The following is a 13839-nucleotide window of genomic DNA, read 5'->3' on the forward strand; positions in this document are numbered from 1 at the left end:
AATATAGGAGGAAAATACATATCTTGCCGGTCCCAGACACACAAGGGACAGCATGGCCAGTCCCTGAAACGAACAAGGTTGAGAAACACAGTCAGATACAAATGCTGCGTCCAAAACAACTTGGAGCTTGGAAATTTCCGACTTCAGTTCGTTCAGAACAATTGAGAACTCGGTGGAACAACCGAGCTCCGACTATGAAAAATCGATTTGAATGGTCACACAAGTCGCAATTCCAACTCAGGACCTCGGGCCGCTATCTAGAGCTCCGACTTCCCGACCTTAAATTCACTGACGTCATTATGTTACCGAGTTCCCAGTTCTTTTAAATCCGGCAATAGATAGTTTATGATACAGCCTAACCTACACCTTACCCTCGGCTATTGTTATTTTGGTGCACATTGTCCCCCCTTCACTTTATGAGTAATACATCTATATGCATATTTACGTCATCTTCATCTTAATTATCCCAAAGCTTTTACTTGAGCCCTGTATTTACTTCCATTTTAAATGGCAGATCCAATAACAAGGTAATTGGGTAATCTAACGTCTGCTTCTAACTAGTTTTACTACATTGATCCAAATCACTTGAAATCCCACGTTGCTCTTGATTTCATCCTAGAAGACAAACAATCAAATTCATGAATCCGGCGTTACCTCTGCAGAGCAGACGTGCTGTGTGACGTGGCAGAATGGGCGGAAGGAGTTGTTTGTGTTTTGGTTCTAGTAAAAGGGGAAGTTGCAAAAAGAAAGAAAAAGGAGGAGACGTGATCGGGGTTGTTGAAATTATTTGTATGTGCAACAATACGTATCTGTCCGCACTGCGACCTTTATTTTGTGTATAGACTCGTGTGTGGTATTCTGTGTTTGTCAACCGCCTGGCACTCAGGTATAGTAAGCAAATGGTGTGACAAGTTGTAGATTTCAGCTCATTAGTTGTCAACATGCTAGTTTAGCTAGCTTGATATGCTAACATTGGCGTCTGATGAGAAATGTAAAAAATAGGCCGTGGCCCGGATTTGGTTCGGGAAGAGACCTAACAACGGTTTTGTCATTTAATCGTTCCGGTCAAAACCGTGCTCGTGATGCTATTTATTGGTTGTTTATCCTAGTTGTGTTGATCATGTATGGACATGGGTTCGTCATACGCTTCTCCTCGCTAGTTAGCTTATTGAAAATGTAGTAAGCCATCCAGCTCCATCATCACATTCGCAATCGGACTTGTTATGCTAACGTTAGCTTGCCACCCAGTCACCTAACTAGCTAACAGGAGCTGCTTAGCAAGACAGTCAGTAATCAGAGAGTAGGTAGGTAGCACACGTTAGCAATTCAGATGTTGATGTAGTTAGTTAGCTGGCTAGTTACCTGGCTTGCTAATAATCTAACTAGCAAGCTAACGTTAATTGGGTTAGCATTTGCTTCTATTTGGAAAATGGCGTACTCTCAATGTTCTAGCTAGATGCTGTGGCTTCGAAAATAAATCGAAGAGTAGGCCACGTTGACTATGCTAATTCAGTACATAGTTAGAAGTTTGAACAGTCCATGCTAGCACTGCAGAGATTCATAACAGTGCTGGTTGAGTCACGTCCCACCTCGAAGGCAACAGCCAGTACAGGCCGTTGGCATTGCTGTCAGCCGAGTGCGCATGTTTACCTTCTAACTAACATCGCTAATATATTAGCTATATGTAGGCGAACATATTTACATTGGAAGGCAACACTGCAACGTCCTTGCTGAGTAGTGTTTTCCTCTATGACAAATTGTGTGTGTGTGTGTGTTTTGGAAAGTTTGAGGGGTACAATTTCAGCTCCGAGTGGGGATGTTACTGTGTGTACCGAAAGAGTTTGCATGGTTTTGACTGTAAATGCATATGGAAGTCCAGATCAGAGCCATATTATTATGTCTTTAAAAAATATATTTCAATAGTCTACAGATTAGGCACACACAACTCTGTCAGTAGCAATGTATGGTGTATTTGATGAGGGAAAATATATTTTAGTGAGCTCACATATCCAGCCATCTCTGTGATACCATGCATTCAGAGACTGGGCTGGGTCATATTCAATACACAAAATGGGAGAAAACAGTTTAATACAGGGATATACTATCTGCTTGTCCAGTTAGAAAAGCTTGTATTCGTTTTCCGTTGCACAGTGTTTTGCTATGGTGTGCTCTTATTAATATGCCCCAGCTCTACAGCAAGGTTTGACTGCCAAGCCATGTTTATTTTGACAACTTGTTTTCAGGGCAGCCTGCCACTCTCAATTTTCTTCTGTAGACAGGATCATCTATTCAGTTTCTACCTCCCTGAGAAAGGAGGGAAGTAAAATGTCCAGATCATTCATTCCATTCCAAGATTTCACCATATATTTAAGGGCTAAGTTGATCTCTTTATCAGGAGAGTCTGGACACATATATCAAGGTTTTTTCTCTTTCGAGAAGAATGTCCACTTCCATACTGTCACCTTGACTCACTTATGGAGGATATAGGCCAGGGTTAAACTACATGTCAAAAAACTTTACGAAAACATCCATATCTCTACTTCAAAATCCTCTTATCTTTACCACATCTGACATAACCCTAGCAGAAAACATCATCAGAGTTGTGAATAATTGTTCCTTTTTTCCTTCTCTCTACCGCCGCCTCCAGCTGAAGCCCTGACAGCATAGTCAGACGTGCGGGACAAACACTGACCGGGGATCTGACTAGGCCATGGCCAACAGAGGAGGAGCTACGAGACCCAACGGGTCTAACGCTGGTAACAAGATCTGCCAGTTCAAGCTGGTACTTCTGGGGGAGTCGGCAGTGGGCAAGTCCAGCCTGGTGCTCCGCTTCGTCAAGGGACAGTTCCACGAGTTCCAGGAGAGCACCATTGGAGGTGACCATCACTCATTTATGCACTTAAGCCAGGAACAGAAAAGTATCTATAGCCTCTTCTGGAAGTTTCTATCCCTTCAGTGTTATAAGATCTGAAGGAACCGGTTACGGAAGGAACCTCAGACTTGCAGACAATGGCGCAATAGGGACTATGGGTTGTTGTTGGGTCTGGGCTGTAGTTATTTATTTATCCCTTCATTCATATTGTTGAATGTGTTTAGTGAGGTGTCCTGCTCTAATGCCTTTTAAAGTTCACGTCAATTATGTATTTGACAACTCTCTTCTCTCCTCCCCAGCGGCCTTCCTGACCCAGACAGTGTGTCTAGACGACACGACGGTGAAGTTTGAGATCTGGGACACGGCAGGACAGGAGCGCTACCACAGCCTGGCGCCCATGTATTACAGAGGGGCGCAGGCCGCCATCGTGGTCTACGACATCACAAATGAGGCAAGTAGCATAATCTTGATAGATTGTATAACCAGTGCAACCAACCTCCCTTTGTAAAAGTGATAATTGATCTCACATGTTTGGATATGTGGTCACACTGGTGATGCCTTCACGTTCCAGATTGAAAGTGAAGTGTTTTTAACATCACCATTTACCTGGTACCATGTCTCATCAAATCAAATTTATTTATATAGCCCTTCGTACATCAGCTGATATCTCAAAGTGCTGTACAGAAACCCAGCCTAAAACCTCAAACAGCAAGCAATGCAGGTGTAGAAGCACGGTGGCTAGGAAAAACTCCCTAGAAAGGCCAAAACCTAGGAAGAAACCTAGAGGAACCAGGCTATGTGGGGTGGCCAGTCCTCTTCTGTCTGGGACGGATGGAGATTATAACAGAACATGGCCAAGATGTTCAAATGTTCATAAATGACCAGCATGGTCACATAATAATAATCACAGGCAGAACAGTTGAAACTGGAGCAGCAGCACAGCCAGGTGGACTGGGGACAGCAAGGAGTCATCATGCCAGGTAGTTCTGAGGCATGGTCCTAGGGCTCAGGGCTTCCGAGAGAGAGAAAGAAAGAGAGAATTAGGGAGAACATGCTTAAATTCACACAGGACACCAGATAGGACAGGAGAAGTACTCCAGATATAACAAACTGACCCTAGCCCCCCTGACACATAAACTACTGCAGCATAAATGGAGGGGGTCAGGAGACACTGTGGCCCATCTGATGATACCCCCGGACAGGGCCAAACAGGAAGGATATAACCCCACCCACTTTGCCAAAGCACAGCCCCCACACCACTAGAGGGATATCTTCAACCACCAACTTACCATCCTGAGACGAGGCCGAGTATAGCCCACAAAGATCTCCGCCACGGCAGAACCCAAGGAGAGGTGTCAACCCAGACAGGAAGATCACATCAGTCACTCAACCCACTCAAGTGACGCACCCCTCCTAGGGACGGTATGAAAGAGCCCTAGTAAGCCAGTGACTCAGCCCCTGTAATAGGGTTAGAGGCAGAGAGAATCCCAGTGGAAAGAGGGGAACCAGCCAGGCAGAGACGGCAAGGGCGGTTCGTTGTTCCAGAGCCTTTCCGTTCACCTTCACACTCCTGGGCCAGACTACATTCAATCATATGACCCACTGAAGAGATGAGTCTTCAGTAAAGACTTAAAGGTTGAGACAGAGTTTGCATCTCTCACATGGGTAGGTAGACCATTCCATAAAAATGGATCTCTATAGGAGAAAGCCCTGCCTCCAGCTGTTTGCTTAGAAATTCTAGGGACAATTAGGAGGCCTGCGTCTTGTGACCGTAGCGTACATGTAGGTATGTACGGCAGGACCAAATCAGAGAGATAGGTAGGAGCAAGCCCATGTAATGCTTTGTAGGTTAGCAGTAAAACCTTGAAATCAGCTCTTGCCTTGACAGGAAGCCCGTTGTGGCGAGGCTAGCATTGGAGTAATATGATCACATTTTTTGGTTCTAGTCAGGATTCTAGCAGCCGTATTTAGCACTAACTGAAGTTTATGTAGTGCTTTATCTGGGTAGCCGGAAAGTAGAGCATTGCAGTAGTCTAACCTAGAAGTAACAAAAGCGTGGGATATATTTTTCTGCATCATTTTTGGACAAGGTTTCTGATTTTTGCAATGTTACGTAGATGGAGAAAAGCTGTCCTTGAAACAGTCTTGATATGTTCTTCAAAAGAGAGATCAGAGTCCAGAGTAATGCCGAGGTCCTTCAGTTTTATTTGAGAGAACTGTACAACCATTAAGATTAATTGTCAGATTCAACAGAAGATATCTTTGTTTCTTGGGACCTAGAACAAGCATCTCTGTTTTGTCCGAGTTTAAAAGTAGAACGTTTGCAGCCATCCACTTCCTTATGTCTGAAACACAGGCTTCTAGCGAGGGCAAATTTGTGGCTTCACCATGTTTCATTGAAATGTACAGCCGTGTGTCATCCGCATAGCAATGAAAGTTAACATTATTTTTCCCGAATGACATCACCAAGAGGTAAAATATATAGTGAAAACAATAGTGCTCCTAAAACGGAACCTTGAGGAACACCAAAATTTACAGTTGATTTGTTAGAGGACAAACCATTCACAGAGACAAATTGATATCTTTCCGACAGATAAGATCTAAACCAGGCCAGAACTTGTCCGTGTAGACCAATTTGGGTTTCCAATCTCTCCAAAAGAATGTGGTGATTAATGGTATCAAAAGCAGCACTAAGGTCTAGGAGCACAAGCACAGATGCATAGCCTCGGTCTGATGTCATTAAAAGGTAATTTACCACCTTCACAAGTGCAGTCTCAGTGCTATGATGGGGTCTAAAACCAGACGGAAGCATTTTGTATACATTGTGTTGTTTTCAGGAAGGCAGTGAGTTGCTATGCAACCGCCTTTTCAAAAATTGTTGAGAGGAATGGAAGATTCGATATAGGCCGATAGTAAAAAAATTTTTTTTTAAAATCTGGGTCAAGGTTTGGCTTTTTCAAAGAGAGGCTTTATTACTGCCACTTTTAGTGAGTTTGGTACACATCCGGTGGATAGAGAGCTGTTTATTATGTTCAACATCGAAGGGCCAAGCACAGGAAGCAGCTCTTTCAGTAGTTTAGTTGGAATAGGGTCCAGTATGCAGCTTGAAGGTTTAGAGGCCATGATTATTTTCATCATTGTGTCAAGAGATATTGTACTAAAACACTTGAGTGTCTCTGTTGATACTAGGTCCTGGCAGAGTTGTGTAGACTCAGGACAACTGAGCTTTGAAGGAATACGCAGATTTAAAGAGGAGTCCGTAATTTGCTGTCTAATTATCATGGTCTTTTCCTCAAAGAAGTTCATGAATTTATTACTGCTGAAGTGAAAGCCATCCACTCTTGGGGAATGCTGCTTTTTAGTTAGCTTTGCGACAGTATCAAAAAGGAATTTCGGATTGCTCTTATTTTCCTCAATTAAGTTGTAAAAATAGGATGATCGAGCAGCAGTAAGGGCTCTTCGGTACTGCACGGTACTGTCTTTCCAAGCCAGTCGGAGGTCTTCCAGTTTGGTGTGGCGCCATTTCCGTTCCAATTTTCTGGAAGCTTGCTTCAGAGCTTGGATATTTTCTGTATACCAGGGAGCTAGTTTCTTATGAGAAATGTTTTTAGGGGTGCAACTGCATCTAGGGTATTGCGCAAGGTTAACTTGAGTTCCTCAGTTAGGTGGTTAACTGATTTTTATCCTTGGGTAGACAGAGGGAGTCTGGAAGGACATCAAGGAATCTTTGTGTTGTTTGTGAATTTATAGCACGAGTTTTGATGTTCCTTGGTTGGGGTCTGAGCGGATTATTTGTTGTAATTGCAAATGTAATAAAATGGTGGTCCGATAGTCTAGGATTATGAGGAAAAACATTAAGATCCACAACATTTATTCCATGGGACAAAACTAGGTCCAGAGTATGACTGTGACAGCGAGTAGGTCCAGAGACATGTTGGACAAAACCCACTGAGTCGATGATGGCTCCGACAGCCTTTTGTAGTGGGTCTGTGGACTTTTCCATGTGAATATTAGTCACCAAAGATTAGAATATTATCTGCTATGACTACAAGGTCCGATAGGAATTCAGGGAACTCAATGAGGAACGCTGTATATGGCCCAGGAGGCCTGTAAACAGTAGCTATAAAAAGTGATTGAGTAGGCTGCATAGATTTCATGACTAGAAGCTCAAAAGACAAAAACTGCATTTTTTTTTTATTTATTTTTTTTGTAAATTGAAATTTGCTATCGTAAATGTCAGCAACACCTCTGCCTTTGTGGGATGCACGGGGGATATGGTCACTAGTGTAGCCAGGAGGTGAGGTCTCATTTAACACAGTAAATTCATCAGGCTTAAGCCATGTTTCAGTCAGGCCAATCACATCAAGATTATGATCAGTGATTAGTTCATTGACTATAATTGCCTTTGAAGTAAGGGATCTAACATTAAGTAGCTCAATTTTGAGATTCAATAATGACAGGAATGGAGGAGGTCTTTATCCTAGTGAGATTGCTAAGGCGAACACCGCCATGTTTAGTTTTGCCCAACCTAGGTTGAGGCACAGACACTGTCTCAATGGGGATAGCTGAGCTGACTACACTGACTGTGCTAGTGGCAGACTCCACTATGCTGGCAGGCTGGCTAACAGCCTGCTGCCTGGCCTGCACCCTATTTAATTGTGGAGTTAGAGCCCTGTCTATGTTGGTAGATAAGATGAGAGCACCCCTCCAGCTAGGATGGAGTCCGTCACTCCTCAGCAGGTCAGGCTTGGTCCTGTTTGTGGGTGAGTCCCAGAAAGAGGGCCAATTATATACAAATTCTATCTTTTGGGAGGGGCAGAAATTGAGTTGTGAGACTCTGCTGTAGAACTCATCACTCCCCCATACCTGGAAGTGGGCCAGAGACAATTACTCGATGCCGACACATCTTTCTAGCTGATTTACATGCTGAAGCTATGTTGCGCTTGGTGATCTCTGACTGTTTCATCCTAACATCGTTGGTGCCGACGTGGATAACAATATCTCTATACTCTCTACACTCGCCAGTTTTAGCTTTAGCCAGCACCATCTTCAGATTAGCCTTAACATCGGTAGCCCTGCCCCCTGGTAAACAGTGTATGATCGCTGGATGATTCGTTTTAAGTCTAATACTGCGGGTAATGGAGTCGCCAATGACTAGAGTTTTCAATTTGTCAGAGCTAATGGTGGGAAGCTTCGGCATCTCAGACCCCGTAACGGGAGGAGTAGAGACCAGAGAAGGCTCGGCCTCTGACCCCGACTCGTTGCTTAAAACGGGGAAAACCGGTTGAAAGTTTCTGTCGGCTGAATGAGCGACACCGGTTGAGCGTTCCTACAGCATTTCCCTCCAGAAACCGTGAGAAAGTTGTCCGGCTGCGGGTACCGTGCCAGGGGATTTATACTACTACCTGTACTTACTGGTGGCACAGACGCTGTTTCATCCTTTCCTACACTGAAATGACCCTCTGCCTAACGATTGCGTCTGAAGCTGGGCTTGTAGCACAGCTATCCTCGCTGTAAGGTGATCGTTCTCCTGTATATTATGAGTACAGCGACTGCAATTAGAAGGCATCATGTTAATGTTACTACTTCGGCTGTTGGAGGTCCTGACGAACCATGTCCAGATAAAGCGTCCGGAATGAAGAAAAAAAAAGTTGAGGGAAAAACCCAAAATATAAACGGTAGTTAAAAAGTAAAAACCTTAAAATTGTCAGGTGACAAAGTGAAGGAGACGGCACCTGCGATGGTTAAAAAAAAAAAACACACCCTGTTAAGAACTCTTTTTTTTTTTTAAACTTTTTTTTAATATATATTATTTTTTTTATTTATATTGACTTTCAATGTTAGAACTCTTTTTTAAAATTTTTTATTGTCTCTTGTGTCAGGAGTCATTTGCGCGGGCCAGGAACTGGGTGAAGGAGCTGCAGAGACAAGCCAGCCCCAACATTGTCATCGCCCTGTCTGGCAACAAGGCTGACCTCGCCAGCAAGAGAGCCGTGGACTTCCAGGTGAGTCCTCCAAACACCTGTACCTGTCTGGTGTCACGAGAACACACCGGTGTGTGTCTGCGTTTGACAGGCAGTGACTGTCTCTGACATGGTTGTTTTTCCAGGATGCCCAGTCATATGCAGACGACAACAGCTTACTCTTCATGGAGACGTCGGCCAAGACGTCTATGAATGTGAACGAGATATTCATGGCTATTGGTAGGTTCCTCTAACCCCTTACTGATGTGTAATTGAATAGGGCTCTGCACACTCAAATACTCACTAAATACATACTTAGACATGTATCAAGGAAATGTGAACAAGCAGGATGTTTTGATCAAGCGATCCTCATCAGTAGCTGGCGTTTATGAAGTTTTTTTGTTTGTTTTTCTTCCATCCTCTAGCAAAAAGATTGCCCAAGAGCGAGCCTGCGGCCACAGGAGCTAACAGCGGGCGGAACAGGGGCGTCGACCTAACGGAAGCCGCCCAGCCAACTAAGGCCCCCTGCTGCAGTACTTAAAGCGAAATCTCCCCCCCCCCACACTGCAGTAACTAATGTGATGACCCCGCCCGCCCAAAACTCTCTGATCTGCAGCATTGAAAAAAGATGCTCTTTGAACCCCCGTCCCATTCTACCCTTCTCCTCCTCTCTGCAGTAACTAATGCAAAGCAACACCCTCTTCTCTAGTTCTCTCAACGACACCCTGCCCCTCCCTCTCCGCTCTACTGGTTCTGCTGTTACTAATTGAGACACCTCACACCTTCCTCCTTCTTTTCTGAAATTAGTGCCCGCCTTCCCTACCTCATTCTTCCTGACTATTGGCAAGCAGCAGGACTAAGGGACGGGACAACTCTGATGGTGGTCTCATCTCCTGGGTATAGCTACAGACTATCGCTCTGTGTTTCTAACACAGTCTCTGTCCTTTCTGTCTGTTTTTTTGTTTTGTTTATTTTTTTATCGTGGGAATTATGGATGCATGTATCACTACATGGCCTAACTTGATGATGAGAAAAAATCTGTGTTAACTTTATTCAGCGGCACAAAAACATATATTTGAGAAGGAGAGAGGCTCCAAAGGTTTGTGAGGGCTAATTCTAAAGATAAGACTGTTTAGCAGTGGTCTTGGGTTCCTTCTAGTTTCTCTCTGTTGTTCTCTGTCTACCCTTATCTGTCTCTTGAGTAATGTATTCATATGCTTTGCCCACTAAACCTTTAGTAGTGCTAGTATAGAGTTTATCCCTTCTGTCTCTCTTTGTCCCATCCCAGGGCCTTGCCTGCTTCTAATGCTCAGCCCCAAATCAAACCCTAACCCCTTAGGTACTTTATGTAGGTCTGAGAGGATTTGTGATCTAAACAATCGGGTGAACATTCCACCTAGCCTATCGGAGGGCAAGGTGGAGCGATCCCCATAATGCTCATATTCAATTCTCTCAGGTCTACCTAAGGGGTTAGAGGGCAATTTGGGATTGGGCATAGCTGTCCTAGTGGCATTGTGCAATGGTTCACAGTATTGGCTCTGTGATTTCTTCAGTGTCTGCAAGGACCTTCACACTGCAAAGCAACCTGCCTTCACACCCACCCCAACCCTACCTACTATCACCACCTTACCCCCACCAACCCTACCTGCTATCACCACCTTACCTGCTATCACCACCTTACTCCCCCCAACCCTACCTACTATCACCACCTTACCCCCACCAACCCTACCTGCTATCACCAACTTACCTGCTATCACCACCTTACTCCCCCCAACCCTACCTACTATCACCACCTTCCCCCCTCAACCCTACCTGCTATCACCACCTTACCTGCTATCACCACCTTACTCCCCCCAACCCTACCTGCTATCACCCTCTTACCCCCCCAACCCTACCTACTATCACCACCTTACCCCCATCAACCCTACCTGCTATCACCACCTTACCTGCTATCACCACCTTACTCCCCCCAACCCTACCTGCTATCACCCTCTTACCCCCACCCAACCCTACCTACTATCACCACCTTACCTGCTATCACCACCTTACTCCCCCCAACCCTACCTACTATCACCACCTTACCCCCACCTAACACTACCTGCTATCACCACCTTACCTGCTATCACCACCTTACTCCCCCCAACCCTACCTACTATCACCACCTTACCCCCACCCAACCCTACCTGCTATCACCACCTTACTCCCCCCAACCCTACCTGCTATCACCCTCTTACCCCCCCCCCCAACCCTACCTGCTATCACCCTCTTACCCCCCCCCAACCCTACCTGCTATCACCACCTTACCCCCACCAACCCTACCTGCTATCACCACCTTACCCCCACCAACCCTACCTGCTATCACCACCTTACTCCCCCCAACCCTACCTGCTATCACCCTCTTACCCCCACCCAACCCTACCTACTATCACCACAGTATGGCAACGGGCCTCTGAGACTTGTTCACATGTTCACCTCACCCGCCCCCTGAATGCCAAGTCTCCAGACCCCTTTCCATCCTGACCTGATGGTCTCTGTCAGAGGGAGGGGTTACATCCTGATCCATTCTGGTTACAATGTCAGCTGATGTTCATTACGTCTCAACATGTAATGGATGAGATTAGGTCATGGTTCAGGTTATGATGCCTGTCCAGCTGTAAACAAGATGCTGGCTGGAAGGCAGCTGTTTTCCACTTGGAGAGACAGGGGAACATGGTGAGGTGACCTCTGTAGGTGTTGAGACAGGGGAACATGGTGAGGTGACCTCTGTAGGTGTTGAGAGTAGGGAACATGGTGAGGTGACCTCTGTAGGTGTTGAGAGTAGGGAACATGGTGAGGTGACCTCTGTAGGTGTTGAGAGTAGGGAACATGGTGAGGTGACCTCTGTAGGTGTTGAGAGAGGGGAACATGGTGAGGTGACCTCTGTAGGTGTTGAGAGAGGGGAACATGGTGAGGTGACCTCTGTAGGTGTTGAGAGAGGGGAACATGGTGAGGTGACCTCTAGGTGTTGAGAGAGGGGAACATGGTGAGGTGACCTCTAGGTGTTGAGAGAGGGGAACATGGTGAGGTGACCTCTAGGTGTTGAGAGGGGGAACATGGTGAGGTGACCTCTGTAGGTGTTGAGAGAGGGGAACATGGTGAGGTGACCTCTGTAGATGGTGAGGTGACCTCTGTAGGTGTTGAGAGTAGGGAACATGGTGAGGTGACCTCTGTAGGTGTTGAGAGAGTGGAACATGGTGAGGTGACCTCTGTAGGTGTTGAGAGTAGGGAACATGGTGAGGTGACCTCTGTAGGTGTTGAGAGAGTGGAACATGGTGAGGTGACCTCTGTAGGTGTTGAGAGAGGGGAACATGGTGAGGTGACCTCTGTAGGTGTTGAGAGAGTGGAACATGGTGAGGTGACCTCTGTAGGTGTTGAGAGAGTGGAACATGGTGAGGTGACCTCTGTAGGTGTTGAGAGAGTGGAACATGGTGAGGTGACCTCTGTAGGTGTTGAGAGAGGGGAACATGGTGAGGTGACCTCTGTAGGTGTTGAGAGAGTGGAACATGGTGAGGTGACCTCTGTAGGTGTTGAGAGAGGGGAAGATGGTGATGTGACCTCTGTAGGTGTTGAGAGGGGGGAACATGGTGAGGTGACCTCTGTAGGTGTATGTGTCCCAAATGTCACCCTATTCCCCAAATCGTGCACTGCTTTTGACTAAAGCCCTGGTCAAAAGTAGTGCACTATATAGGGAATAGGGTGCCAATCAGGACGTCTCTCTTTGTCATGGTCACTTCCTCCCCTGTTCTTTAGGAAGTGCTGTGTGTGTGGGGTTGTGTGTACACAGAGGGAGACTGGACTGTTTGGTGATAAAACATCCTCAGAGACAACAAACACAGTCAGGCGCAGGTTTATTTCTCTAAACCCTTCCAGATCTAAATAACACACACAAGCTAAAACACGGCTCACTCACACATGTACACTTTTGTGTTATTCTTAAACCCTGGACCTGTTACACACACACACACACACAACCCGTCCTGATCAATAACTCTGTCCAGGTCTCTTCCTCATGCCTTGCACTAATGATTCTCATGAATATATCTTGTCATAATTACAGCCAGTGTGATATAAATATATATATAATATACTGTACATAGGGTATTGCAATGTAGTCTACTTTTTCCATTTACAGTTGACAGGACTAATGCTTGCTAGGGAGTTGTCTAGATAATCATTAAAAAACTGTACAGTTAGCAGAAAACAGCTTCAGTGTGGGTTTGGAGTTGTTGTTCCCCCCCCCCCCCCCCCCCCACAAAAATGTTTAAATTATAATCGATGGTGGTCTTTATAAATGTAAGTGTTATTAACAAACAAAAGATATCTTGCATTTCGTTAGTGGTCTGACTTATACTTTATTTCTCTAGAAAAGCTAAATGATTTTTTTTTTTTGGTTTCTATTTTTTAACATTCTCTCTCTCACATTTCACTCATTTGTGAGTGATCTAAAGTTAGGATGACCTGTCCAGTACTCCTCATCCCACTAGAACTGAAGTCACACACAATACACTGTCTGGCTGTTGAATCCCTGTTGGAGCAAAGCGGAAAGGATTTGAAAAAAATTAACTTTCCGCTTGTCTTATAACGTCTCAGTAGGAATGTAACGACGTTGTGGGAACAATGTTAACAACCTTAGTAGGAGAAGAAAGACGGCTCTGTTCTACTGTTGGGGTATTAGCTGGTGGATCATGATGATGAATAAATGGATTAACTCATAGGGATGTACATTGTATACATTTTTGTTGCTGTGGCCACTTAATTGCAGCCGGAAAAAAATAAATAAATGCAAGCATTTTACAGTACTGTTAAATAATATCATGTGTGGAGTAGGATATTTGTCTTACCTAAGAGGTGGTTCCTATTTTTTTATGATCTCTAGAACTTGTGGTTCTAAGATTTGTTTTCAGCGGTTGTAGATGTTTTCTTATGCTACTGTACACTGTCCGGAGGTCACCAGTGCCATCCTGT

General features: G+C 45.0%; 1 protein-coding gene across 7 annotated transcripts; it reads left to right on the forward strand.

Moving 5' to 3' along the window:
* Positions 1-701: 701 nt before the first annotated feature.
* Positions 702-13588, forward strand: LOC135549620 (ras-related protein Rab-5A-like). Of its 7 annotated transcripts, none has more exons than XR_010456991.1 (7): positions 721-886; positions 2648-2876; positions 3172-3323; positions 8755-8877; positions 8982-9075; positions 9261-11974; positions 12035-13588. XR_010456991.1 is itself a non-coding variant. In XM_064979748.1 (6 exons), the coding sequence occupies exons 2-6, from the start codon at positions 2711-2713 to the stop codon at positions 9374-9376; spliced, it is 651 nt and encodes a 216-aa protein (XP_064835820.1). In that variant the 5' UTR covers positions 702-789; positions 2648-2710; the 3' UTR covers positions 9377-13588. The 7 variants fall into 7 exon arrangements, 2 of the variants coding, with proteins under 2 accessions (XP_064835820.1, XP_064835819.1); XR_010456993.1 differs by having other exon boundaries at positions 12113-13588; XR_010456990.1 differs by having other exon boundaries at positions 9261-11825; positions 11936-13588.
* The last annotated feature ends 251 nt before the right edge of the window (positions 13589-13839 follow it).

This window comes from Oncorhynchus masou, chromosome 12, assembly GCF_036934945.1.
Source record: "Oncorhynchus masou masou isolate Uvic2021 chromosome 12, UVic_Omas_1.1, whole genome shotgun sequence".
Lineage (NCBI taxonomy): Eukaryota > Metazoa > Chordata > Actinopteri > Salmoniformes > Salmonidae > Oncorhynchus > Oncorhynchus masou.

What these genes read in the sequence shown, in the direction of transcription:
- LOC135549620 (XM_064979748.1), top strand. Translation starts at nt 2,711, where the DNA reads ATGGCCAACAGAGGAGGAGCTACGAGACCCAACGGGTCTAACGCTGGT. An exon ending in TCTACGACATCACAAATGAG is followed by an intron (nt 3,324 to 8,754) that starts GCAAGTAGCATA and finishes CTCTTGTGTCAG; the next exon opens with GAGTCATTTGCGCGGGCCAG. An exon ending in CGAGATATTCATGGCTATTG is followed by an intron (nt 9,076 to 9,260) that starts GTAGGTTCCTCT and finishes TCCATCCTCTAG; the next exon opens with CAAAAAGATTGCCCAAGAGC.